Source organism: Coregonus lavaretus, assembly GCF_964263955.1.
Source record: "Coregonus lavaretus genome assembly, chromosome: 1".
Classification (NCBI taxonomy): domain Eukaryota; kingdom Metazoa; phylum Chordata; class Actinopteri; order Salmoniformes; family Salmonidae; genus Coregonus; species Coregonus lavaretus.
The window spans coordinates 8,690,408-8,718,388 of record NC_139988.1 but is presented as its reverse complement, the minus strand read 5'-3'; the positions used below and the strand labels follow the sequence as shown (position 1 = coordinate 8,718,388).

At 44.2% G+C, this 27,981-nt stretch overlaps 1 protein-coding gene across 1 annotated transcript; it reads right to left on the bottom strand.

The window, feature by feature from the left end:
- Window positions 1–22,362: 22,362 nt before the first annotated feature.
- LOC311130784 (oligodendrocyte transcription factor 3-like) lies at window positions 22,363–23,112 on the bottom strand (the record flags this gene model as incomplete). Its single annotated transcript, XM_084163583.1, has 1 exon — window positions 22,363–23,112. One exon carries the CDS (start codon window positions 23,110–23,112, stop codon window positions 22,363–22,365), a length of 750 nt encoding a protein of 249 aa, XP_084019709.1.
- Between the last annotated feature and the right edge of the window lie 4,869 nt (window positions 23,113–27,981).

The following is a 27,981-nucleotide window of genomic DNA, read 5'->3' as shown; positions in this document are numbered from 1 at the left end:
AAAACAAACAACAACAAAAAAGTGTTGAGAAAAAAAGAGCAGAAGTAAAATAAAATAACAGTAGGGAGGCTATATATACAGGGGGGTACCGGTGCAGAGTCAATGTGCGGGGGCACGGGCTAGTTGAGGTAGTTGAGGTAATATGTACATGTGTGTAGATTTAAAGTGACTATGCATAAATATTTAACAGAGAAGCAGCAGCGTAAAAAGATGGGGTGGGGGTGCAAATAGTCAGGGTAGCCATGATTAGCTGTTCAGGAGTCTTATGGCTTGGGAGTAGAAGCTGTTGAGAAGTCTTTTGGGCCTAGACTTGGCGCTCCAGTACCGCTTGCCGTGCGGTAGAAGAGAACAGTCTATGACTAGAGTGGCTGGAGTCTTTGACAATTTTGAGGGCCTTCCTCTGACACCGCCTGGTATAGAGGTCCTGGATGGCAGGAAGCTTGGCCCCAGTGATGTACTGGGCCGTACGCACTACCCTCTGTAGTGCCTTGTGGTCGGAGGCCGAGCAGTTGCCATACCAGGCAGTGATGCAACCAGTCAGGATGCTCTCGATGGTGCAGCTGTATAATTTTTTGAGGATCTGAGGACCCATGTCAAATCTTTTCAGTCTCCTGAGGGGGAATAGGCTTTGTCGTGCCCTCTTCACGACTGTCTTGGTGTGTTTGGACCATGATAGTTCGTTGGTGATGTGGACACCAAGGAACTTGAAGCTCTCAACCTGTTCCACTACAGCCCTGTCGATGAGAATGGGGGCGTGTCAGTCCTCTTTTTTTTCCTGTAGTCCACAATCATCTCCTTTGTCTTGGTCACATTGAGGGAGAGGTTGTTCTCCTGGCACCACACGGCCAGGTCTCTGACCTCCTCCCCATAGGCTGTCTCATCGTTGTCGCTTATCAGGCCTACAACTGTTGTGACGTCTGCAAACTTAATTATGGTGTTGGAGTCGTGCTTGGCCATGCAGTCATGGGTGAACAGGGAGTACAGCAAGGGACTGACCACGCACCCCTGAGGGGCCCCCGTGTTGAGGATCAGCGTGGCAGATGTGTTGTTACCTACCCTTACCACCTGGGGCGGCCTGTCAGGAAGTCCAGGATCCAGTTGCAGAGGGAGGTGTTTAGTCCCACGGTCCTTAGCATAGTGATGAGCTTTGAGGGCACTATGGTGTTGAACTCTGAGCTGTAGTCAATGAATAGACTTACAGTCATGCGTGCATACATTATATATTTTTTTGTGTATGGGTGGTCCTCTGTAGCTGTGTAGCTGTAGCTGTGGTCCTCTGTAGCTCAGCTGGTAGAGCACGGTGCTTGTAACGCCAAGGTAGTGGGTTCGATCCCCGGGACTACACAAAAATAAATAAAAATTTATGCACGCATGACTGTAAGTCGCTTTGGATAAAAGTGTCTGCTAAATGGCATATTATTATTATAATAGCATTCTCACGTAGGTGTTTTTTCCAGGTGGGAAAGGGCAGTGTGGAGTGTAATAGAGAGCGCATCATCCGTGGATCTGTTAGGGCGGTATGCAAATTGGAGTGGGTCTAGGGTTTCTGGGATAATGGCGTTGATGTGAGCCATGACCAGCCTTTCAAAGCACCTCATGGCTACAGACGTGAGTGCTACGGTTCGGGACTCATTTAGGCAGGTTATCTTAGTGTTCTTGGGCACAGGGACTATGGTGGTCTGCTTGAAACATGTTGGTATTACAGACTCAGTCAGGGACAGGTTGAAAATGTCAGTGAAGACACTTGCCAGTTGGTCAGCGCACGCTCGGAGTACACGTCCTGGTAATCCATTTGGCCCTGCGTCCTTTTGAATGTTGACCTGTTTAAAGGTCTTACTCACATCGGCTACGGAGAGCGTGATCACACAGTCCTCCGGAACAGCTGATGCTCTCATGCATGCTTCAGTGTTGCTTGCCTCGAAGCAAGCATAGAAGTAATTTAGCTCGTCTGGTAGGCTTGTGTCACTGGGTAGCTCGCGGCTGTGCTTCCCTTTGTAGTCCGTAATAGTTTGCAAGCACTGCCACATCCGACGAGCGTCGGAGCCGGAAGTAGTATGATTCAGTCTTAGTCCTTTATTGACAGTTTGCCTGTTTGATGGTTCGTCGGAGGGCATAGCGGTATTTTTTATAAGCGTCCGGGTTAGAGTCCCGCTCCTTGAAAGCGGCAGCTCTACCCTTTAGCTCAGTGCGGATGTTGCCTGTAATCCATGGCTTCTGGTTGGGGTATGTACGTACGGTCACTGTTGGGACGACGTCATCGGTGCACTTATTGATGAAGCCAGTGACTGAGGTGGTGTACTCCTCAATGCCATCGGAAGAATCCCAGAACATATTCTGTACAAGCAAAACAGTCCTGTAGCTTAGCATCTGCGTCATCTGACCACTTCTGTATTGCGCGAGTCACTGGTATTACCTGCTTTCGTTTTTGCTTGTAAGCAGGAATCAGGAGGATAGAATTATGGTCAGAGGGAGAGCTTTGTACGCGTCTCTGTGTGTGGAGTAAAGGTGGTCTAGAGTTTTTTCCCCTCTGGTTGCACATTTAACATGCTGGTAGAAATGAGGTAAAAACGGATTTATGTTTCCCTGCATTAAAGTCCCCGGCCACTAGGAGCGCCGCCTCTGGATGAGCATTTTCTTGTTTGCTTATGGCCTTATACAGCTCGTTGAGTGTGGTCTTAGTGCCAGCATCGGTTTGTGGTGGTAAATAGACAGCTATGAAAAATATAGATGAAAACTCTCTTGGTAAATAGTGTAGTCTACAGCTTATCATGAGATACTCTCAGACTTCCTTAATATTAGATTTAGTGAACAAGCTGTTATTTCAAAATATACACAGACCGCCACCAATTGTCTTGCCGGAGGCAGCTGTTCTATCTTGCCGATGCACCGACAACCCTGCCAGCTGTATGTTATCCATGTCGTCATTCAGCCACGACTCTGTGAAACATAAGATATTACGTTTTTTTATGTACCGTTGGTAGGATATTCTTGATCGGAGCTCATCCATTCTATTATCCAATGATTGAACGTTGGCTAATAGGAGAGATGGTAGAGGCAGATTACCCACTCGCAGTCAGATCCTTACAAGGCACCCTGACCTACATCCCCGATATCTCTGTCTCTTCTTCATGCTAATGACGGGGATTTGGGCCTTGTCGGGTGTCTGAAGTAAATCCTTCGCGTCCGACTCGTTAAATAAAAAATCTTCGTCCAGTACGAGGTGAGTAATCGCTGTCCTGATATCCAAAAGCTATTTTCGGTCATAAGAGATGGTGGCAAAAACATTATGTACAAAATAAGTTACAAATAACCCGGAAAAACACACACAATAGCACAATTGGTTAGGAGCCCGTGAAACAGCAGCCCTCTCCTCCGGTGCCATTTAAAAAAAATCTGCACATCTGATTAATCTCCTGCAGGGAGGGATTGTATTAGCTGCAAAACTGTAGTTAGAGGAAACGAGTTGCATGGAGAGAAAACTTCCAAGTAACGTCTAATTCACTAGCAACCACATAGGTTATTAGGCCGACGTAATTACCTACAGTTTACCTCCACAATCTCACAGAGATAATGTTAGAATAAATGTCAAAACAAAGAAATCCAAACAAACTGTCAACAAATGAGAAGAGCATTATATCTTAACCCTAAATATCTATTATATATAATATCTATTATATCTTAACCCTCAAGCTACCGACTGGAGTCATTTTGATCAAACTGTATCTCAAAGGTGTTTTATTCAAGCCTTCCAATTTTCCATGACTTTGTCAATCCACTTGTTCTTATTCAAAAAATTATGTGTTTCCGCCTATAGCATTTTGATAAATAAAACCTTTATTTGAGTCAAGGTTTCTCTGGAGACTTTAGATGTACCCTTAATTGCTGTCCAAACAGCTCATAAAAATATGTCAGTGGAATACTTGGTAGAAATGCATTACAGAATTCAGCTATTCTCTGAAAACCCATAGTGTGTATTGGTGTGTATTCTCTGAAAACCCATAGTGTGTATTAGTGTGTATTCTCTGAAAACCCATAGTGTGTATTGGTGTGTATTATCTGAAAACCCATAGTGTGTATTGGTGTGTATTATCTGAAAACCCATAGTGTGTATTCTCTGAAAACCCATAGTGCTGTATTTGTGTGTATTCTCTGAATACCCATAGTGTGTATTTGTGTGTATTCTCGGGATACCCATAGTGAGTATTGGTATCATCCAAGATGACGTAGCAGTGCGGTCGTGTAGTCTGTTGTGTCCTCGTGTAAATAGCCTGTTTTTTTGTTTTTTGTCTTTTTCCGTTTATGTTTCTCTATCTCACCTTCCATCCTTTAACTAAATATACTTTCCTGCAACCCGCCTCACCCAATGTGGAACGGATTCTATTATTTCTTATTTTTATCAAGAACCTACGGCTGAAACTAGCCAGCTAGCCAGCTAACTAGCTACTTGCTATTAGCCACCGTTAGCGGTCTTCACCACTGTCCGTGGCCTGCACTACCTACCAGCCAGCTCTAGCCTGGACAATTATCGGCCAGTCTGCACAGCGTGCTATCGACCCAGAGCATATCGGATTTTCTGCCGGAATCACTGAATCACTGGACCTTAACACCGGATCATCGCAACTAGCTAGCTGCAACCGAATGGCTGTTGTTGGCTAATTCACCACTGTCCCGACGTACCAGTTAGCCTTGAGCTAGCCTTGAGCCAGGCCCATCTCCCGGCTATCGACCTCTCTATCAACCGGACGGGACCTCCTAGTGTCGACACGGAGCCCCGCCGATCCATCACGACTGGTCTGCCGACGTAATCGTCTGATGTGGTTTCAACAAGCTTCCTGTTGCGACGACCACGGAGATCCATCTGCTAGCCCCGGCCCGCTAGCACGCGCAATCAACAGCCATGCCTCCTGCTCGCCTGTGCTGTAGCAGCCTACGAACTGCTCCCGGATGTACCTATTGCTGTTCACTGGACCTTATGATCACTCAGCTACACAGCTGATGCCTGCTGGACTGTTCCTTTACACGTTACCCTGTCCTGTTTATCTGCTTAGCCTCAGCCCAAACTTTCACCGCCATTACCAGTTGTTGTCTTAACCCTCTTGAATAACACCTATGATTGCATTATGCCTCTCTCCCATGTCAATATGCCTAGCCTATTGTTGTTTGGGCTAGTTCTTATTGTACTATTTCACTGTAGAGCCCCCAGTCCCGCTCAACCAGCCACAGAGAGCTCCTTTGTCCCACCCCCCATACACGCGGAGACCGGCTCAATCGGTACCTCCAGTGATGCTACCTCTTTCATCGTTACCCAATGCTTAGGTGTACCTCCACTGTACTCATATCCTTCCATATCCTTGTCTGTACATAATGCCCTGAATCTATTCTACAATGCCCGGAAATCTGCCCCTTTTATTCTCTGTACCCAACGCACTAGAAGACCAGTTCTTAATGCCTTTAGCCGTATCCTTATTCCATTCCACCTCTGTTCCTCTGGGGATGTAGAGGTTAGCCCAGGCCCTGTAGCCCCCAGTATCACTCCTACTCCCCAGGCGCTATCATTTGTTGACTTCTGTAACCGTAAAAGCCTTGGTTTCTTGCATGTTAACATCAGAAGCCTCCTCCCCAAGTTTGAGATATTCATTGCGTTAGCACACTCTGCCAACCCTGATGTTCTAGCAGTGTCTGAATCCTGACTTAGGAAGGCCAACAAAAATTCAGAAATTCCATCCCGAATTACAACATTTTCCGTCTAGATAGAACTGCCAAAGGGGGCGGAGTTGCAATCTACTGAAGAGATAGCCTGCAGAGCTCTATCATACTATCCAGGTCTGTTCCCACACAATTTGAGCTTCCACCTTTCCAGAAATAAGTCTCTCACTGTTCCTGCTTGCTACAGACCCCCCTCAGCCCCCAGTTGTGCCCTGGACACCATATGTGAATTGCATGCCCCCCATCTATCCTCAGAGTTCGTACTGCTTGGTGACCTAAACTGGGATATGCTTAACACCCCGGCCATCCTACAATCTAAACTAGATGCCCTCAATCTCACACAAATTATGAAGGAACTTACCAGGTACAACCCTAAATCCGTAAACATGGGCACCCTCATAGATATCATCCTGACTAATTTACCCTCTAAATACACCTCCGCTGTCTTCAACCAGGATCTCAGCGATCACTGCCTCATTGCCTGCGTCCATAATGGGTCCGCAGTCAAACGACCACCCCTCATCACTGTCAAACTCTCCCTAAAACACTTCAGCGAGCAGGCCTTTCTAATTGACCTGGCCTGGGTATCCTGGATGGATATTGACCTCATTCCATCAGTAGAGGATGCCTGGATGTTCTTCAAAAGTGCTTTCCTCTCCATCTTAAATAAGCATGCCCATTCAAAAAATTCAGAACTAAGAACAGAAATAGCCCCTGGTTCACCCCAGACTTGACTGCCCTTGACCAGCACAAAAACATCCTGTGGCGTACTGCATTAGTATCGAACAGCCCCCGCGATATGCAACTTTTCAGGAACCAATATACACAAGTCAGGAACCAATATACACAATCAGTTAGGAAAGCAAAGGCTAGCGTTTTCAAACAGAAATGTGTATCCTGTAGCATTAACTCCTAAAAGTTTTGGGACACTGTAAAGTCCATGGAGAATAAGACCACCTCCTCCCAGCTACCTACTGCACTGAGGCTAGGAAACACTGTCAACACCGATAAATCTACGATAATTGAGAATTTCAATAAGCATTTTGCTACGGCTGGCCATGCTTTCCACCTGGCTACTCCTACCCCGGTTACCATCTCTGCACCCTCCGCTGCAACTTGCCCATGCCCCCCCACTTCTCCTTCACCCAAATTCAGATAGCTGATGTCCTGAAAGAGCTGCAAAATCTAGACCCCTAAAAATCAGCTGGGCTAGACAATCTGGACCCTTTCTTTCTAAAATTAGCAGCCAAAATTGTCGCAACCCCTATTACTAACCTGTTCAACCTCTCTTTCGTATCGTCTGAGATCCCCAGAGATTGGAAAGCTGCCGCGGTCATCCCACTCTTCAAAGGGGCTGACACTCTAGATCCAAACTGTTACAGACCTATATCCATCCTGCCCTGCCTTTCGAAAGTATTTGAAAGCCAAGTTAACAAACAGATCACCGACCATTTTGAATCCCACCGTACCTTCTCCGCTATGCAATCTGGTTTCCGAGCTGGTCATGGGTGCACCTCAGCCACGCTCAAGGTCCTAAACGATATAATAACCGTGATCGATAAAAGACAGTACTGTGCAGCCGTCTTTATCGACCTGGCCAAGGCTTTTGACACTGTCAATCACTGCATTCTTATTGGCAGACTAAATAGCCTTGGTTTCTCAAATGACTGCCTCGCCTGGTTCACCAGCTACTTCTCAGATAGAGTTAAATGTGTCAAATCGGAGGGCCTGTTGTCTGGACCTCTGGCAGTCTCTATGGGGGTGCCACAGGGTTCAATTCTCGGGCCGACTCTATTGTCTGTGTATATCAATGATGTCGCTCTTGCTGCTGGTGACTCTCAGATCTACTCTATGCAGACGATACCATTTTGTATACATCTGGCCCTTCATTGGACACTGTGTTAACAAACCTCCAAACGAGCTTCAATGCCATACAACACTCCTTCTGTGGCCTCCAACTGCTCTTAAACACTAGTAAAACTAAATGCATGCTTTTCAATCGAACACTGCTTGCACCCGCCCGTCCGACTAGAATCACTACTCTCGGCGGGTCTGACTTAGAATATGTGGACAACTACAAATACCGAGGTGTCTGGTTAGACCGTAAACTCTCCTTCCAGACTCACATTAAGCATCTCCAATCCAAAGTTAAATCTAGAATCGGCTTCCTATTTCGCAACAAAGCCTCCTTCACTCATGCTGCTAAACATGCCCTCGTAAAACAAACTATCCTACCGATCCTTGACTTCGGCGACATAATTTACAAAATAGCTTCCAACACTCTACTCAGCAAATTTGATGTAGTCTATCACAGTGCCATCTGTTTTGTTACCAAAGCCCCATATACTACCCACCATTGTGACCTGTACGCTCTCGTTGGCTGGCCCTCACTACATATTCGTCGCCAAACCCACTGGCTCCAGGTCATCTATAAATCACTTCTAGGCAAATCCCCGCCTTATCTTATCTCTTTGGTCACCATAGCAACACCCACCCGTAGTATGCGTTCCAGCAGGTATATCTCACTGGTCATCCCCAAAGCCAACACCTCCTTTGGCCGCCATTCCTTCCAGTTCTCTGCTGCAAATGACTGAAACAAACTGCAAAAATCTCTGAAGCTGGAGACATTTATCTCCTTCACTAACTTTAAGCATCAGTTGTCAGAGCAGCTTACCGATCACTGCACCTGTACACAGCCCCTGTAATTAGCCCACCCAACTACCTCATCCCCATATTGTTATTTACATTGTTATTTATTTTGCTCATTTGCACCCCAGTATCTCTATTTGCACATCATCTTCTGCACATCTATCACTCCAGTGTTAATACTAAATTGTAATTATTTTGCACTATGCCCTATTTATTGCCTTACCTCCATAACTTACTACATTTGCACACACTGTATATAGATTTTATATTGTGTTATTGACTGTACGTTTTGTTTTTTCCTTATGTAACTCTGTGTTGTTGTTGTTTTTATCGCACTGCTTTGCTTTATTTTGTCCAGGTCGCAGTTGTAAATGAGAACTTGTTCTCAACTGGCTTACCTGGTTAAATAAAGGTAAAATAAAAAAAATTACCAGGCAGCATCCTTCTCTGGCACCATCTTTAGAACAATATATTTAAACGCTTCTTCTTGATGGGGCATTGCAACCCGTCTATATACAGTGCCTTGCAAAAGTATTCATCCCACTTGGCATTTTTCCTATTTTGTTGCATTACAACCTGTAATTTAAATGGATTTTTATTTGGATTTCATGTAATGGACATACACAAAATAGTCCAAATTGGTGAAGTGAAACGAAAAAAATAACTTGTTAAAAAAAATTCTAAAAAAATAAATAGGGGAAAAGTGGTGTGTGCATATGTATTCACCCCCTTTGCTATGAAGCCCCTAAATAAGATCTGGTGCAACCAATTACCTTCAGAATTCACATAATTAGTTAAATAAAGTCCACCTGTGTGCAATCTAAGTGTCACATGATCTGTCACATGATCTCAGTATATATACACCTGTTCTGAAAGGCCTCAGAGTCTGCAACACCACTAAGCAAGGGGCACCACCAAGCAAGCGGCACCATGAAGACCAAGGAGCTCTCCAAACAGGTCAGGGACAAAGTTGTGGAGAAGTACAGATCAGGGTTGGGTTATAAAACAATATCCGAAACTTTGAACATCCCACGGAGCACCATTAAATCCATTATTCAAAAATTGAAAGAATATGGCACCACAACAAACCTGCCACGAGAGGGCCGCCCACCAAGACTCATGGACCAGGCAAGGAGGGCATTAATCAGAGAGTCAACAAAGAGACCAAAGATATAGTATGTATAAGTAGAGGGCTAAGCGTTGTTGTTCACTAGTTTACTCCAATTAGGGAAGGGGTGGTGGGGTAGGAAAATAATAAAATGAAATATATATTTTTGTATATCTATATATATATGTATGTATATGTATTTATACGTATGTATGTGTATGAGTGGCGCAGTGGTCTAAGGCACTGCATCGCAGTGCTAGCTGTGCCACTAGAGATCCTGGTTTGAATCCAGGCTCTGTCATAGCCGGCCGTGACCGGGAGACCCATAGGGCGGCGCGCAATTGGCCCAGCGTCGTCCAGGGTAGGGGAGGCAGGGCCGGCAGGGAGGGAGCTCAGTTAATAGAGCATGGCGTTTGCAACGCCAGGGTTGTGGGTTCGATTCCCACAGGGGGTATGATTTTTTTTTTTTATAATAATGTAAGTCGCTCTGGATAAGAGCGTCTGCTAAATGACGTAAATGTAATGTAAATGTATGTGTATGTATATACAGTGGGGAGAACAAGTATTTGATACACTGCCGATTTTGCATGTTTTCCTACTTACAAAGCATGTAGAGGTCTGTAATTTTTATCATAGGTACACTTCAACTGTGAGAGACGGAATCTAAAACAAAAATCCAGAAAATCACATTGTATGATTTTTAAGTAATTAATTTGCTTTTTATTGCATGACATAAGTATTTGATCACCTACCAACCAGTAAGAATTCCGGCTCTCACAGACCTGTTAGTTTTTCTTTAAGAAGCCCTCCTGTTCTCCACTCATTACCTGTATTAACTGCACCTGTTTGAACTCGTTATCTGTATAAAAGACACCTGTCCACACACTCAATCAAACAGACTCCAACCTCTCCACAATGGCCAAGACCAGAGAGCTGTGTAAGGACACCAGGGATACAATTGTAGATCTGCACAAGGCTGGGATGGGCTACAGGACAATAGGCAAGCAGCTTGGTGAGAAGGCAACAACTATTATTAGAAAATGGAAGAAGTTCAAGATGACGGTCAATCACCCTCGGTCTGGGGCTCCATACAAGATCTCACCTCGTGGGGCATCAATGATCATGAGGAAGGTGAGGGATCAGCCCAGAACTACACGGCAGGACCTGGTCAATGACCTGAAGAGAGCTGGGACCACAGTCTCAAAGAAAACCATTAGTAACACACTACGCCGTCATGGATTAAAATCCTGCAGCGCACGCAAGGTCCCCCTGCTCAAGCCAGCGCATGTCCAGGCCCGTCTGAAGTTTGCCAGTGACCATCTGGATGATCCAGAGGAGGAATGGGAGAAGGTCATGTGGTCTGATGAGACAAAAATTGAGCTTTTTGGTCTAAACTCCACTCGCCGTGTTTGGAGGAAGAAGAAGGCTGAGTACAACCCCAAGAACACCATCCCAACCGTGAAGCATGGAGGTGGAAACATCATTCTTTGGGGATGCTTTTCTGTAAAGGTGACAGGATGACTGCACCGTATTGAGGGGAGGATGGATGGGGCCATGTATCGCGAGATCTTGGCCAACAACCTCCTTCCCTCAGTAAGAGCATTGAAGATGGGTCGTGGCTGGGTCTTCCAGCATGACAACGACCCGAAACACACAGCCAGGGCACTAAGGAGTGGCTCCGTAAGAAGCATCTCAAGGTCCTGGAGTGGCCTAGCCAGTCTCCAGACCTGAACCCAATAGAACATCTTTGGAGGGAGCTGAAAGTCCACATTGCCCAGCGACAGCCCCGAAACCTGAAGGATCTGGAGAAGGTCTGTATGGAGGAGTGGGCCAAAATCCCTGCTGCATTGTGTGCAAACCTGGTCAAGACCTACAGGAAACGTATGATCTCTGTAATTGCAAACAAAGGTTTCTGTACCAAATATTAAGTTCTGCTTTTCTGATGTATCAAATACTTATGTCATGCAATAAAATGCAAATTAATTACTTAAAAATCATACAATGTGATTTTCTGGATTTTTGTTTTAGATTCCGTCTCTCACAGTTGAAGTGTACCTATGATAAAAATTACAGACCGCTACATGCTTTGTAAGTAGGAAAACCTGCAAAATCGTCAGTGTATCAAATACTTGTTCTCCCCACTAAGGAGTGGCTCCGTAAGAAGCATCTCAAGGGGAAAAAAAGTATTTAGTCAGCCACCAATTGTGCAAGTTCTCCCACTTAAAAAGATGAGAGAGGCCTGTAATTTTCATCATAGGTATACGTCAACTATGACAGACAAATTGAGGAGAAAAAATCCAGAAAATCACATTGTAGGATTTTTAATGAATTTATTTGCAAATTACGGTGGAAAATAAGTATTTGGTCACCTACAAACAAGCAAGATTTCTGGCTCTCACAGACCTGTAACTTCTTCTTTAAGAGGCTCCTCTGTCCTCCACTCGTTACCTGTATTAATGGCACCTGTTTGAACGTGTTATCAGTATAAAAGACACCTGTCCACAACCTCAAACAGTCACACTCCAAACTCAACTATGGCCAAGACCAAAGAGCTGTCAAAGGACACCAGAAACAAAATTGTAGACCTGCACCAGGCTGGGAAGACTGAATCTGCAATAGGTAAGCAGCTTGGTTTGAAGAAATCAACTGTGGGAGCAATTATTAGGAAATGGAAGACATACAAGTCCACTGATAATCTCCCTCGATCTGGGGCTCCACGCAAGATCTCACCCCGTGGGGTCAAAATGATCTGGGACCAAAGTAACAAAGCCTACCATCAGTAACACACTATGCCGCCAGGGACTCAAATCCTGCAGTGCCAGACGTGTCCCCCTGCTTAAGCCAGTACATGTCCAGGCCCGTCTGAAGTTTGCTAGAGTGCATTTGGATGATCGAGAAGAGGATTGGGAGAATGTCATATGGTCAGATGAAACCAAAATATAACTTTTTGGTAAAAACTCAACTCGTCGTGTTTGGAGGACAAAGAATGCTGAGTTGCATCCAAAGAACACCATACCTACTGTGAAGCATGGGGGTGGAAACATCATGCTTTGGGGCTGTTTTTCTGCAAAGGGACCAGGACGACTGATCTGTGTAAAGGAAAGAATGAATGGGGCTATGTATCGTGAGATTTTGAGTGAAAACCTCCTTCCATCAGCAAGGGCATTGAAGATGAAACGTGGCTGGGTCTTTCAGCATGACAATGATCCCAAACACACCGCCCGGGCAACGAAGGAGTGGCTTCGTAAGAAGCATTTCAAGGTCCTGGAGTGGCCTAGCCAGTCTCCAGATCTCAACCCCATAGAAAATCTTTGGAGGGAGTTGAAAGTCTGTGTTGGCCAGCGACAGCCCCAAAACATCACTGCTCTAGAGGAGGTCTGCATGGAGGAATGGGCCAAAATACCAGCAACAGTGTGTGAAAACCTTGTGAAGACTTACAGAAAACGTTTGACCTGTGTCATTGCCAACAAAGGGTATATAACAAAGTATTGAGAAACTTTTGTTATTGACCAAATACTTATTTTCCACCATAATTTCCAAATAAATTCATTATAAATCCTACAATGTGATTTTCTGGATTTTTTTTTCTCATTTTGTCTGTCATAGTTGACGTGTACATATGATGAAAATTACAGGCCTCTCTCATCTTTTTAAGTGGGAGAACTTGCACAATTGGTGGCTGACTAAATACTTTTTTTCCCCACTGTGTATATATATATATATATATATTTGTGAGAGAACCCCCCCCCCCCCCCCCGCCCAAAGATAACCCTGAAGGATATGCAAAGCTCCACAGCGGAGATTGGAGTATCTGTCTTTAAGCCGTACACTCCACAGAGCCGTGCTTTACAGAAGAGTGGCCAGAAAAAAAGCCATTGCTTAAGGAGAACAATAAGCAAACACGTTTGGTGTTCGCCAAAAGGCATGTGAGAGACTCCCCAAACATATGGAAGAAGGTAGTCTGGTCAGATTAGTCTAAAATTGAGCTTTTTGGCCATCAAGGAAAACGTCCTGTCTAGCACAAACCCAACACCTCTCATCACCCCAAGAACACCATCCCCACAGTGAAGCATGGTGGTGGCAGCATCATGCTGTGGGGATGTTTTTAATCGCAGGGACTGGGAAACTGGTCAGAATTGAAGGAATGATGGATGGCGCAAAATACAAGGAAATTCTTGAGGGAAACCTGTTTCAGTCTTCCAGAGATTTGAGACTGGGATGGAGGTTCACCTTCCAGCAGGACAATGACCCTAAGCATACTGCTAAAGCAACATTTGAGTGGTTTAAGGGGAAACGTTTAAATGTCTTGGAATGGCCTAGTCAAAGCCCAGACCGCAATCCAATTGAGAATCTGTGGTATGACTTAAAGATTGCTGTACACCAGCGGAACCCATCCAACTTGAAGGAGCTGGAGCAGTTTTGCCTTCAAGAATGGGCAATAATCTCAGTGGCTAGATGTGCCAAGTTTATAGAGACATACCCCAAGAGACTTGCAGCTGTAATTGCTGCAAAAGGTGGCTCTACAAAGTATTGACTTTGGTGGGGGGGGGGGGGGTGAATAGTTATGCACGCTCAAGTTTTCTGTTTTTTTGTCTTGTTTGTTTCACAATAACATATATTTTGCGTCTTCAAAGTGGTAGGCATGATGTGTAAATCAAATGATACAAACCCCAAAAAAATCCATTTTAATTCCAGGTTGTAAGGCAACAAAATAGGAAAAATGCCAAGGGGGGGAATACTTTCGCAAGCCACTGTAAACCCCATCTGGCATGGACAGTCTAACCGTAACTGTTTGTATCTTTAAGACAAAGTGTAAAATGAACAACTCCCACTTTCACTCTCCCAACCTACATCACTATGAGTAAAGAATTTGAGCTTTCCAACGACAAAGTTACAAAAGGCTTACTGGTTCATTTACATGCTCGAAGAATGGCTACTGAATACATAATCTTTTGCGTTTAGAATCCTGTAATCCCAACCAGTCTTCTGATGTGTTTCGTTCCCCATTCCCCCAGGAACAATTCACTTGTAATCGCAGATCAGATCTGTTTATGCCTATCTGATCTGCGATGTGCCGGTGAAAGGATTCGAGGGACCTGCCAAAGCGTTTTCTGATCCCATGGATGTTCATATAGCATTTGTTTTAGGACTCAACAGTTCGATGACATTCCATCTAATTATGAAATAATTTAAGCACATTGTATGATCAGAAATATGTCGCATTAGTTATGTATTTGTATAAAATATACAGACGTAGGATCTTAATTTGATCACTCTTTTGTTGCTGAGAATTTTCCTGCACAGCAGGAAATCCTAACTTGTAGTGTATTTGAGCTTTAAAAAGGCTTCTAAAGTTTGTAATTTCCACTTTGAAAATTCATACTTGATTTGCCCTAACAAAAAAGTTATCAACCCCTACAAAAATGACCATTAATTATAATCCATATAATAATTCACATGTCATGTTGCTGCAGGATTATTTTCCTGCTGTAGCTAACTGGCTCAAATTAAGATCCTACATCTGTAGGCCTATCGGACATTTAAATGTATTTACATATACTGAACAAAAATATAAACTCAACATGTAAAGTGTTGGTCCCATGTATTATAAGCTGAAATAAAAGAGCCCAGATAATTGAAATGAAAGGCATACATGTTTATTTCACCGATAAACACACGAACAAAACAACAAACCAACGAAACGTGAAGTCCTAAGGCTAAACACAATACAAGATCCCACAACTAATGATTGCCAATAGGCTGCCTAAGTATGATCCCCAATCAGAGACAACGAGCGACAGCTGCCTCTGATTGGGAATCACACCCGGCCAAACATAGAACTACACAACCTAGAATACAACATAGAAATACTAACATAGAATATCCACACCCTGACTCAACATACAAGAGTCCCATGAGTCAGGGCGTGACAGTACCCCCCCCCCCCCCAAAGGTGCGGACTCCGACCGCACCAACCTGACATGACAGGGAAGGGTCCGGGTGGGCCGACCACATTCTCTCAGCCTCCCCGTTACGCCCCTGGTCTGGTCTGGACCTCGGCGCGCTGCTTCCCCTCTCCTTCCTCCCATGATGTACCAAGCCCTGTCTGGACCCTGGGGTGGGAGACCCCGAACCTGGAGAGGGGCTGACGTCTGGGTCTGGACTGGAGCCGCTGACGGGAGCTGGACCGGGCACCGGTGGAGCGGACTGCTCTGGCTCCGGACTGAAGCCGCTGACCGGAGCTGGACTGGGCACCGGTGGAGCGGACTACTCTGGCTCCGGACTGGAGCTGCTGACCGGAGTTGGACTGGACCCCGGTGGAGCGGACTGCTCTGGTTCCGGAGTGGATCCGCTGACCGGAGCTGGACTAGGCAGCGGTGGAGCGGACTGCTCTGGCTCCGGAGTGGAGCAGCTGACCGGAGCTGGACTGGACCCCGGTGGAGCGGACTGCTCTGGCTCCGGAGTGGAGCAGCTGACCGGTGCCGGACCAGGCTTGGTTGGGGAGCAGGTACGGGGCGTACCGGGCTAGCGAGACGCACCACTGGCTTGGTGCGGGGAGCAGGCACGGGCCGGGCCGGTCTGGGAACACGCACCACTGGCTTGGTGCGGGGAGTAGGAACGGGCCGGGCCGGACTGGGAACACGCACCACTGGCTTGGTGCGGGGAGCAGGCACGGGCCGTATCGGGCTAGTGACACGCACCACTGGCTGGGTGCGGGGAGCAGGCACGGGCCGGGCAGGGCCGGACTGGGAACACGCACCACTGGCTTGGTGCGGGGAGCAGGCACGGGCCGTACCGGGCTAGTGACACGCACCACTGGCTTGGTGCGGGGAGCAGGAACAGGCCGGGCCGGACTGGGAACACGCACCACTGGCTTGGTGCGAGGAACGGGCCGGGCCGGACTGTGGACACGCACCACTGGCCTGGTGCGAGGAACAGGAACGGGCCGGACTGGGAACACGCACCACTGGCCTGGTGCGAGGAGTAGGAACGGGCCGGGCCGGACTGGGGACACACACCACTGGCTTGGTGCGAGGAGCAGGAACGGGCCGGGCCGGACTGGGGACACGCACCACTGGCTTGGTGCGGGGAGCAGGTACGGGCCGGGCCGGACTGGGCACACGCACCACTAGCTTGGTGCGAGACGCAGGCACGAGGTGTACCGGACTGGGAACTGACGTTAGAGAACTCCGACTGTACCAGTCTTTCACTCTCCGCGCCCAGTCCTCCTCCCGTGAGGACTCCTCCCTGAGCCCCCACGAGCATCCCCGACCACCCTTTTAGCCCCCCGCAAAAAAATTATTGGGGCTGTCTCTCGGGCTTCCTCCTCGGCCGGCGCCTTCTGCGTTGCCGGTGCTCCTCTCTAAACCGGGCCTCCACTGTCTCCTCCCAAGGACGGCGATCCATCCCAGCCTGAATCTCCTCCCATGTCCAGGATCCCTTTCCGTCCAGGATCTCCTCCCATGTCCAGGATGTCTGCTCCTGGGCACGCTGCTTGGTCCGTGTTTGGTGGGATCTTCTGTCACGGACGGGTCAGACCATGGCGCAGCGTGAAAGGCATATGTGTTTATTTCACCGATAAACACACGAACAAAACAACAAACCAACGAAACGTGAAGTCCTAAGGCTAAACACAATACAAGATCCCACAACTAATGATTGCCAATAGGCTGCCTAAGTATGATCCCCAATCAGAGACAACGAGCGACAGCTGCCTCTGATTGGGAATCACACCCGGCCAAACATAGAACTACACAACCTAGAATGCAACATAGAAACTTGCGTGATCGTCTGAGACCAGCCACCTGGACAGCTGATGACACTGAGGAGCATTTCTGTCTGTAATAAAGCCCTTTTGTGGGGAAAAACTAATTCTGATTGGCTGGGCCTGGCTCCCCAGTGGGTGGGCCTATGCCCTACCGGGCCCACCCATGGCTGCGCCCCTGCCCAGTCATGTGAAATCCATAGATTAAGGCCTAATGAATTTCTTTAAATTGACTGATTTCCTTATATGAACTGAAATTGTTTAGTTATTGTTATAGTCAGGGTTGCACATAACTTTTTCAGTGAGTTACTCAGGTGAGTACCAGCAGATGGTGTCTGGTACTCACCCCATATGTAGCGTGGTCTTAATAAGTGCAGTCTTCCTCACTGTCCTCCTCAGTGTCGCCACCACTGTCCTCTTCAGTGTCGCCACCACTGTCCTCTGCTTCAGCTTCCTGCAAGGTAGATGATGAAGATGCTGCAGATGCACCTCCCTGTCCTTGGTTGAGCCTCCGATTAGCTGTCTCCATCCACAGGTCAACAGCAGGCTTTGGGTCAAATGTCTCTGTGGTCTGCTTTGACAGGTGAATGTGCATCAGGGCTGAGAGACGAGCATGTGACAGACAAGATCTGTACTTGGTTTTTATAATGTTGAGATGTGAGAATCCCCTCTCACAAGCTGCACTGCTTAAAGGCAGTGTAAGAGACAGCTTAACCACCTTGTTGATGTTGGAGTAAGCATCTGGGTTACTTGTATTTACTATTTTGACCAAGTCATACACAGAAGAGGCTCCCAGGCATTTTCCTGCCTGCTTTAAGCACATCCATTCTGTCACAGTGGTGTCTTTGTCAAGTTGCAAGGTGGCCTCATATTTCTTGAGAATGCTGCAAACTGTTGTGTTTCCAAAACTGTGGAGGTCTTGCATTTCCTGAGGCCATGTTGAAGGATCAAATACTAAGAAATGATCACATGACTTGAGGGAGTCATATCTGATTTCAAACTCTTCAATTAACCCCCTGAGTAAGTGTGTCTTGTCTCTGTCAGCATCAGCACTGGAAACAGTGTGTGCCCTGTGGCTTTCACCATCAAGCAGAAGTGTGAACTGTCCAATCGCCACCATGAGTTCATCCTTACATTCTCCAATGGTCAGCTTTTCCTTCTGAAACCTAATGGATGTGGTCTTCAAAATGTTGCAAATGTCAAGCATGTTTGACAGAAAGCACTGAAAACGCTCTGTGCAGATATGCTGCAAGTCACTGTTATCACTTGTAACCAGTTGCATTTTAATGGCTGCAATAGTCTTGATATTTTTAACAGTGTTTCATGCCTCTATGCAGACCATCTGATATTATGAAACTTACCCAGTTTCACAAAGGAGATCCCATTTTCTTCACATAGCTTATTCAGTGCAGCAGTTTTTTGCTCCACCTTTTTGTAAATAAAACTGCAGCAGCTTGACCACAGAGCGATGAAATGTCTCACAGTAAGGAACGTTGCGATCAGCTGATTTCGCGCAATTCTCCAGTGTGTGTGCTGTGCACAGAATGTGCACAAGGGAGTCTCCAACCGCAGCAAGTTGCCGGAGTTTTGGCACAACGCCGTTGTAGATACCTACGTTGACAGCAGCCCCGTCTGTGCACACAGCGACCAACTTTGTTGTCCAGTCATCCAAGCCTGTGTCCTGGAAAAGTCTCACAAGTCCGTCTGTTATGGCCTGCGCGGTTCGGTCAGCACCCAATTCAATCAGTCCAATAAAGTCTGAAGTAAACTCTCCGTTGCTGGACACAGACACAATGTAAACGATTTCCTGCTCAGTTTTTGTGATGTCCTCAGATCCATCAAAAAGCAGCCCCAAAAATTCAGCAGACTGCAACTTGGCTCGTAACTCCCCGCTGATGGTGTGAGCGATGCTCTGCATGATCCGTGTGCCCCCTTCACGTGAATGATATGCACCTCCGACATTTACTCCTAGCCGCTTCAGTAAAGGAACATACTCAGAATAGGAAGACATGGGACGTGCGTGTTTAGCTTTATGGAAGGCGAGGAGAAAAATATTAAACAGAGCTTGCCGCTGTTCTTCATTTAGCTTGTCTCGCCATCTGGCAAGTGGGCGACTGGACATTTCTTCTCGGCTAGCTTGTTTAGCAATGGCTTGCGCCACATTCGTGTGCTCCTTGCTCTTTTCATGTTTGTCAAATAAAGGATGGTTGAAATTCTTTGAGCCTTTATAAAATGCACCTGTTTTGTCTGCTAGATGTGGATTTGAGAGGAAAATCTTGCACCACATTTCGTTAGCTTCAAGCCACTGCAAATCTTGGAGCCACTTTTCCGAAAAAAGTATTTTCTTCGGCTCTGGCTCCAGTTGGCGTTTCTTTGTAGGTGGCGAAACGACAAAGAAGCTGCTTAATGTCTGTTGCTTTTTGGACATCCCTGACAGTAGTTGACAAGCAACATGTCATGTGTAAGGTTAGATGAGAAGATCGGTCAAGTACGCAAAGGCGCGTAGTAACACAAGTGGCATTAAGCATCCCTGATTTTTGTCGCGCTTGCGTACCTGCGTACCAGTTATGTGCACCCCTGGTTATAGTAAGATCTGGCCTAATATCAACCGTTAGAAGTGTGGGTGGTGTTGGCTATTTAGGATACATGTCATGCTAATGTTGACAAGTTGGAGTTACCAATGAAAGTAGTTCAGCCTAAAATGTGGGCCTATTGTGCATTATCCTTCATTATCGGGTGTTTAGATCAATGCTCTCTCTAAACATTTCCGTCAACACAATAAAATCACTATATAATGCAAGCATGAGGATTTTGTCTAATTCTTGCAATACAAATAGTTTATCTAGGTAGGCTACATACAGTATATATAGATCAATGTCAATATTCTGATGGGATCAATCAATTTATGCCAGACAGATCTAATCAGATGCTTATGTTTTTCTTAATTATGTTACGATAAGTATAACATCTTAGATATATGTATATATTTTTTTTTTTGTCTAGCCTAATCATAAAGATGAATAAAGAATATGTCTTTATTCAGGCTCTGTCGTAGCCGGCCGCGACCGGGAGACCCATGGGGCGGCGCACAATTGTCCCAGCGTCGTCCAGGGTAGGGGAGGGAATGGCCGGCAGGGATGTAGCTCAGTTGGTAGAGCATGGCGTTTGCAACGCCAGGGTTGTGGGTTCAATTCCCACGGGGGGCCAGTATGAAAAATAAAAAAATAATGTATGCACTCTGTAAGTCGCTCTGGATAAGAGCGTCTGTCAAATGACTAAAATGTAAATTATTTTCATTAAAAGGATAAATACCGGGAAAGTTCATTTATGGTAAATGGCAAATGTCTTCGGGCGAAAGGGAATATTGGGTCAGAAATCCAAAGGCAATCAAGGAGAATGCACACACTTTTCTGCAGTTACTTCCAGATGTTTAACCAACGTTTCTACTGGTGTTAGTTGCTACAACAAAACTATTCTAACTCCCATTGGGTGTAATGTGTATTCAGAACTCCTTCCTATTTCTGCACCTGTGAAATGTAGTGGACTTTCATACAACAGATTGTAATAGGCCCACTTGTAAACATTACTAACTTCACTGGATATTATATTGCCAGCCTGAAAAACAAATACTTTGCTCTCACCTCACCACAATGAATTAACAGAAACAAATAAAAGTTAGCAAGTATCCTATTAAGCAATCTTTAGGCCTACCTTTTATGTAGACCTAAAATATATATAGACTGTCTACAAACGTTTTATATAGTCTAGATATGTTAGTCTACATAATTACTAAAAAGTTACATTAAAATTCAGGCATTATTGACATAGTGCATGATTCCAATCACTCAAGGCCTCCATAGGCTACTAGAACAAACTTATATTTAGACTTGGCTTTAAATCTATGAATAAATAACCAAATGTATTTATAGACTTGGCTTTAAATCTATGAATAAATAACCAAATGTATTTATAGACTTGGCTTTAAATCTATGAATTAATAACCAAACATATATTTAGACATGAATTTAAATCTATGAATAAATAACCAAATGTATATGTAGACGTGGCTTTAAATCTATGAATAAATAACCAAATGTATATGTAGACTTGGCTTTAAATCTATGAATAAATAACCAAATGTATATTTAGACTTTAAATCTATGAATAAATAACCAAACTTATATTTAGACTTGGATTTAAATCTATGAATTCATTTCCAAAAGTATATTTAGACTAGAAATCTATGAATAAATAATCCACAGGAATAAATGTCCTTAATTGAGGCTATATTAGATATATCATGCATGGCATGGGTAGGCAAAGCAGCATACATGGTTCATTATATCAGTTTTATTGAAATTTCATCCAGGAACACTGGGCAATAATAAATATTTAATCAATCATCAATACAAAAATAAAGACGCAGGGTCTCTGGACATAACAAATTATTTCCAGCAAAACAATCATGCAGCCATGCTAAAGAAGTTCAACATATGGACAATAACGCCACCGCAAAGCTAAAGGTATTTTCAGAGTCTATGGATTTCAACCTTTTCGAACTAAATATATAAATCATATAATTTTCATACACTGTAGAATGCGATTTCACCATCCTTGTTACAAGGAAAGGGCATTCTTCACTTTCACAAATTATGCCCCAAAAAATAAAATAATAATCTGCATGCAACTTTTTTCACCCTTTCGGGTAAGCAAGTATTTTGTGCTACGATCACCTTCAGTGCTCCAAACATGAGGTCACATTCAAACATCTCCAGCTTAATGTTCTCCAAACATGAGGTTACATTCAGACATCTCCAGCTTAATGTTCTCCAAACATAAGGTCACATTCAGAAATCCCCAGCTTAATGTTTTAGGTTTGTTCACAGAGCGGCTTGTAAGAAACATATTTACATTGTGTGAATGCATCTCTGGTGACATCAAATAAACAGCTACATTTTTACCTTGAAAAAAGTTTTTACACAGGGTCTTTGTTACAAGGAGGATATTAAGGGGTTATCATACGCAAAACAAATAAACAGACAAACAATGCATGCATGGAGGTCAATTCTTCATGTCCAATTCATAATTTACTGTAGTGTACACCTTGACACCATTCTGTATCGGTTGTCCCGAATTACTTAATCACATCCTTGTTTTCACTTGTAAATCTCGTCAATCCCGCTGAACTGACCGGAATATGAGGGTGTGGAGGTACTTGGCATATGGGGCACGGACATGGTAAACCTGCCCAGTGCTGGAAGCCGCTACCGAGCTGAAGAGGGGGTGCAGGGGCGCTCTTCATTAAGGAGTGAGGCGCTCGGATGGAGGTAAGTCCCGGTAAAGTGGTGGTGAGGGTGGAGGATGTGGACGAGGACAGCGCGCTCCCGAGCAGTGGATGCACCTGATGCGCCGGGTTGCCAGAACGCCCGCTCACTGTCCCGCAGTGGAACGCAGAATGATGTCCGCCGTAGATTTCTCCAACCAGCCTTTTCATCTCGTCCAGGGAGCTGTTGAGCATCAGGATGTAGTTTCTGGCGAGCAGGAGAGTGGCAATCTTCGACAGCTTTCTCACCGACGGACCGTGTGCGTAAGGCATAACTTCCCGGAGGCCGTCCATCGCCAGGTTCAAGTCGTGCATCCTCTTGCGCTCCCGCCCGTTGATTTTCAGCCTCAGATGCTGAATCTCTTGCTCGGTCACCTGCTTCTTGAGTTTGTACTTGCTCCCGCCAGGTGACGTATTTTCCCCGTGCCTGGAGAGGTGCTCGCTCGTCATCTTCTGGAGGAGTTCGTTCTGCGTCGAGGACACTGAATTGAGGTGGTCTCGGAGATACATTCCATCCATGTCTGGTGAGGAAGATCTGCTCGAGCTGGAGTCAGAATGCATTTTATTAGCTCGGTTTGGGTAGGAGGTCGCTGCTTCCCTATATCTCTGCCTCTATTTTTAAGTAACACTCGATCACCTAATTCTGTCGTTTGAGTTCGGTAATCTTTTTGGGATGGAGGTATATTAGGGCAGGAATCGACGCAGTGGGCTTATTGGCCGGGTGCACCACTTCTTGCTCTGTGGTGGGGTAAAAGACCGCTCCGAGTATTTATAGTGCTGCTTGAGAAGGGAAACAAAAGGAACCCTCCTATTGATAATAATGGTCTTGTTAGGATGACGTCCCCATTATACAGGGCGGTGTGCTTTGACTGTCCCATTGACCAAAGGGACATCTATTCCTATTCATTCTAATGACACCGTAGGGGGAACACTTCAGTCCTGGATCATCTGAAACCAAGGCAACTTGAAAACACTCTGCTGCTCTCTAGAAATAATAACGGGTTAGTCTGAAATTATTGTTTTATCAGCTTCACTTTGTAATGTATTTTTTAATGCTTTTATTAAAACTGTTTATCACTCAAATTCTGGAAAACTTCACGTGGTTTAACCTAGTCATGCATCGTGTTTTAGTGATTGCGTGTATGGGATCGGCTACTATATTCTCTAAATCGCTAGAAAATGTTCATTTGCAGTCCATGCACAATTGAACTTTGTCGTGCTGTCGAGAGAGGGGGAACAACATTGATGAGTTTTCGCTTCCGTTTAGGGTAGACTATCAATGAGGGACGCACAACCAGCGTGATCTTTGCGCACGAGCAGCAGAATATGATATATTCCCTAATACCACATTAATAGCCTACTAAGAAAATCGATTCAAAGTCTACTCAGCCTCATGACGTTTCAGCTTAATCAGTAATTAACCGGAAAATATATTGATTTAGAATTTGATAAAAGCATAATAAGGTAGCCTCTCACACTCCTTTTACATCAATTAGACAAAATAATGAGATGCTATCACTATAACGTGCTATAATGTAAACTTTATTTGTTAATTCATTCATTTTCAGATCCTGTATGAGAACGCATTTTCTTTTGACCTGAATTGACAAATCTGGCGTCTCTCACTGTTCTCAGCCATGCAGGAATCCACATAACATTGCCGATATGTTCTCTGCTGATTGTATTGTTATACGTGACATGTCCTTCCGTCCTAGGTATACACCTGCCGTAACATGACATTTAGATTGGATAGGAATTTATTCTACCATCACAATTATAGGCCATATATGACAGCCAAAAATAGTTATCCCGATCAGAGTAGGTTATGCAACTTCCAATCAAAAACGACATGTGGTTTCCATTTAGTTATACACATTATTCACACAAATAGACGAAGTGTAATTTTCTATTAAATATAATATTTTCTATTATATTGAAAATATGTTTGAATTGATTATGACAACCACAACTATTATTGTTATTATTATTATTATTATTATTATTATTATTATTATTATTATTATTATTATTATTATTATTATTATTAACAATGTTATATAATTAGCCTGTTGTTACTGCTGTCATTCTTGTTGCTACAAATATAGACGTAAGCCTTTTTACCCCTAAAAATATAATTACGGGGCTTACTAAATTTGGAGGTTAAATTAGACCACCTCCAGAATGGAAACCAAAGTTCGACTTGAAGATGAATTGTCCAAATACAGCAACGCAACCCGGTTTTCCTCAGGTGGTTGGTTTTAGTAGGTCTGTACTCTACGTGTGCATAGTCTACTGATATTACATTAGGCCTAAATATATGGCTCATGTGAACATGTGGTAGGCCTTTTTAGCGTATTATGCCACCATTCCGAACTTTAAATTGTATATAGTTTAAATTAAATATCTGTTAAATTCATACAGAACATTTTCTATTTTTTTCTAAACGTTTTATTGGGCTAGCTATAGGCCATTTCATTTGGCTGCTTGTTTAGTTGCTGTAAGTACGTCATTAAGTTAGTCTACATAGTCCTTTTATCAGATAACTTTCTAGGAATATAATGTCTCCTTATAATAATGTTTAATTTGTGGTGAGTATCAGCAACATTGTGATGAACGTCAATCAATTCATAAAACAGAAAACATGAACTGAATGATAGATTTAAAAAGTATATGTAAAATGTTAATAATAATAATAATAATAATAATAATAATAATAATAATACCGATCCTCTAGTCATAAATAATGTAATCATTGTTGTTGTCCATTAACTTTCCATCCTTAAAATAAATTAATATATCCTACAACCAGAATGTATGGCAGTGTATACACATCAGTGAATCGTATCTTGTAGAAATGTTGACGTAGAACTATAGAACTTGTTGATGCAAACTTTGTTGGAAAAACGTAGCCAAGAAAAGGCTAGTGTCTAGAACAATGACCTTTATTATATGTAGAAACCAGCCATTATCGTGTAGTTAATCATTTCAGCTACATTATATTGGAGGTCAACACATACATGTACTGTGTACAACCATTGGAGAGATGACTGAAGTCCAGAAGGTAACTCTTAAATTCAATATAATTTAAACCAACTCTGTGGTGAAGCATCATAAGACATATAGGAGATACTGGGACACATATTACTAAGTTTAAGAAAACATTGAGACTAGTTCCTATCTTCAAAGGGGTATACTCAAATATTTTGTCATGGAGGAGGGAATAATTGAACGCACAGTAATTGGAGGGGTACAGGCATCATCCATCCCATAATACCAGCCACAAAACAACTCAATCTCATATTCTACTTTGTGTTCCACAGCAATAAAATCCCCCCCCAAAAGTGAAAATGTGTATTCACCGTGTCTCTGTTGGAATAAAAAATAAACCAACCCACACAAAAGGTGCTGCAATGCAAAAAAAGCACTGGACTTCTTTGCTCTCTCTTGGTGGCATTTGAAAATGTAAAGCTTTGAATACCAATTGCTTGAACTGGACATATGTGAATCCCTTTAAATCCTACTAATCCTGTCCCCAAGTGTTTCTTTGTCTGTGGGGCAACCACATAGATCTAAGTGAAAGTGTTCCTAATCCAGGCAATGTGGAAAACTGTCTCAATGAGAGAGCCAGGGGGAGAGGGAAATGCTCTGAGGCGCAGGGAGGTGAAAGGAAGGTATCATGGTGGTTTGCGGGGCTGTGGAGTGGTGGTGGGGGGGCTTACCTACTCTCAACTACCCCAGGGGAGGGAAGCACCAATCAGCAGTATGAGTGAGGCCCCTCCCACCCTCCCGTCAGTGCACTGGGCCCACGCTGCTTACCCTGCACCAAGGACCAGGACATTGGCCGAAATTGAGGATAAAAAAAAGCCTCTTATTCAGTGGTACAGTTCCAGCAGGTTGCCTCTAATGTGCCTCACTTCATTTCTTAAGCCCCTCCTCTTTTTCATTATTCACCCCTCGCCAGTTCCTCCCAAAACATACCTAATGCCATTTAGTCATACCACCTTGTTGGTCCGCTTGGAATGGAGGTGGAGAATATAATCCCTCAAAAGAGTCTGTTTTTTGGACATAACAAGGCTGCCTGAAAAAGCATCATTGTGTGTAGACATATGTTCAACCTGTTCATACAGTTCACGCAAGATACTTGAACGTTGTTCAGAAAGTTGTTGAGATATTTGAAAGTAAATCTTCTGCCTGATCAAAAAATAGTGAATATAAATAGATACTTGTATTGTGTCATCATCTCATAACAACATACAGTGTACCAAACATTAGGAACACCTTCCTAATATTGAGTTGCACCCCCTTTTGCCCTCAGAACAGCCTCAATTCGTCGGGGCATGGACTACAAGGTGTTGAATGCCTTACACATGAATGCTGGCCCATGTTGACTCCAATGCTTCCCACAGTTGTGTCAAGTTGGTGGATGTCCCCTGTCATGGAATGGGCAGGTGTTCTTAATGGTTTGTGTGTATAACACACACACCACATTTGATTTCCTGTGTTGTGGGAGTTTAGATGCTCAGTGCCATCTAAATCACCATGGCCAAAATTGGGATTGACTGTACTTGTTTTAGTGTGGACAGACAGAAACCTCTTGATGGACCACATTGTCAGCCCTGCATGGTCAAGGTAGCTGAACAGCCCTGCAACTCTGGGTTGGATTGAAAGATATTGTATACAAAATCATGTACTGTACAGGAAAAAGTTGACTTTTACGTGTGCCTGTCACGAATTTAGAACAAGTAATTTGTGTGGAGGTGTCATACCCATAAACCTAGCGGTCAAACAGGGAAATGGTTCCAATCGCTTTACCACCATTAATTTTTCCCATAGGGGATTTTAGAAACACTTAAAATAAGGGCTGTGTTTTGTGTAGGCATACCCTGGCGTGACATTTTGATAACCATGTAAATCTCTCTAGGACAAGGTGACTTCTATTCGACTCTATTTACTTTCAGATTCGAAAATGCTAATTAGCATCAAAGTAGACATCATGCAAAACTACAAATCTGTGCAAGCTGCTGCATTTCATCTATAGCTGACACCTTTGCTAACAGGTATTGTGTCAATTTAAAACTTGCACAAGACAGTTCAGAGAATTGTCCATTTAAAGAAATTTAGCCAATTTATTCATTACTATATTTAGCTAACAGATAGTTAATTCAGAGATTCATACCTTTTCCTCGATTCGGCAGGCTCGTCCGGATCATCATGGCATTTGTAGTTCTTTATGATAGCCACATTAGCAGCTAATTAGCATTTCACTTTTTTGGGGTAAATACAGGTGAATATATTGATAAAAGTCACCTTGTCCTAGAGAGATTTAAACACTTATCAAAACATCTCGCCAGGGTAAGCCTACATAAAACACAGACCTTATTTTAAGTGTTTCTAAAATCCCCTATGGGAAAAATGAACGGTGGAAAAACG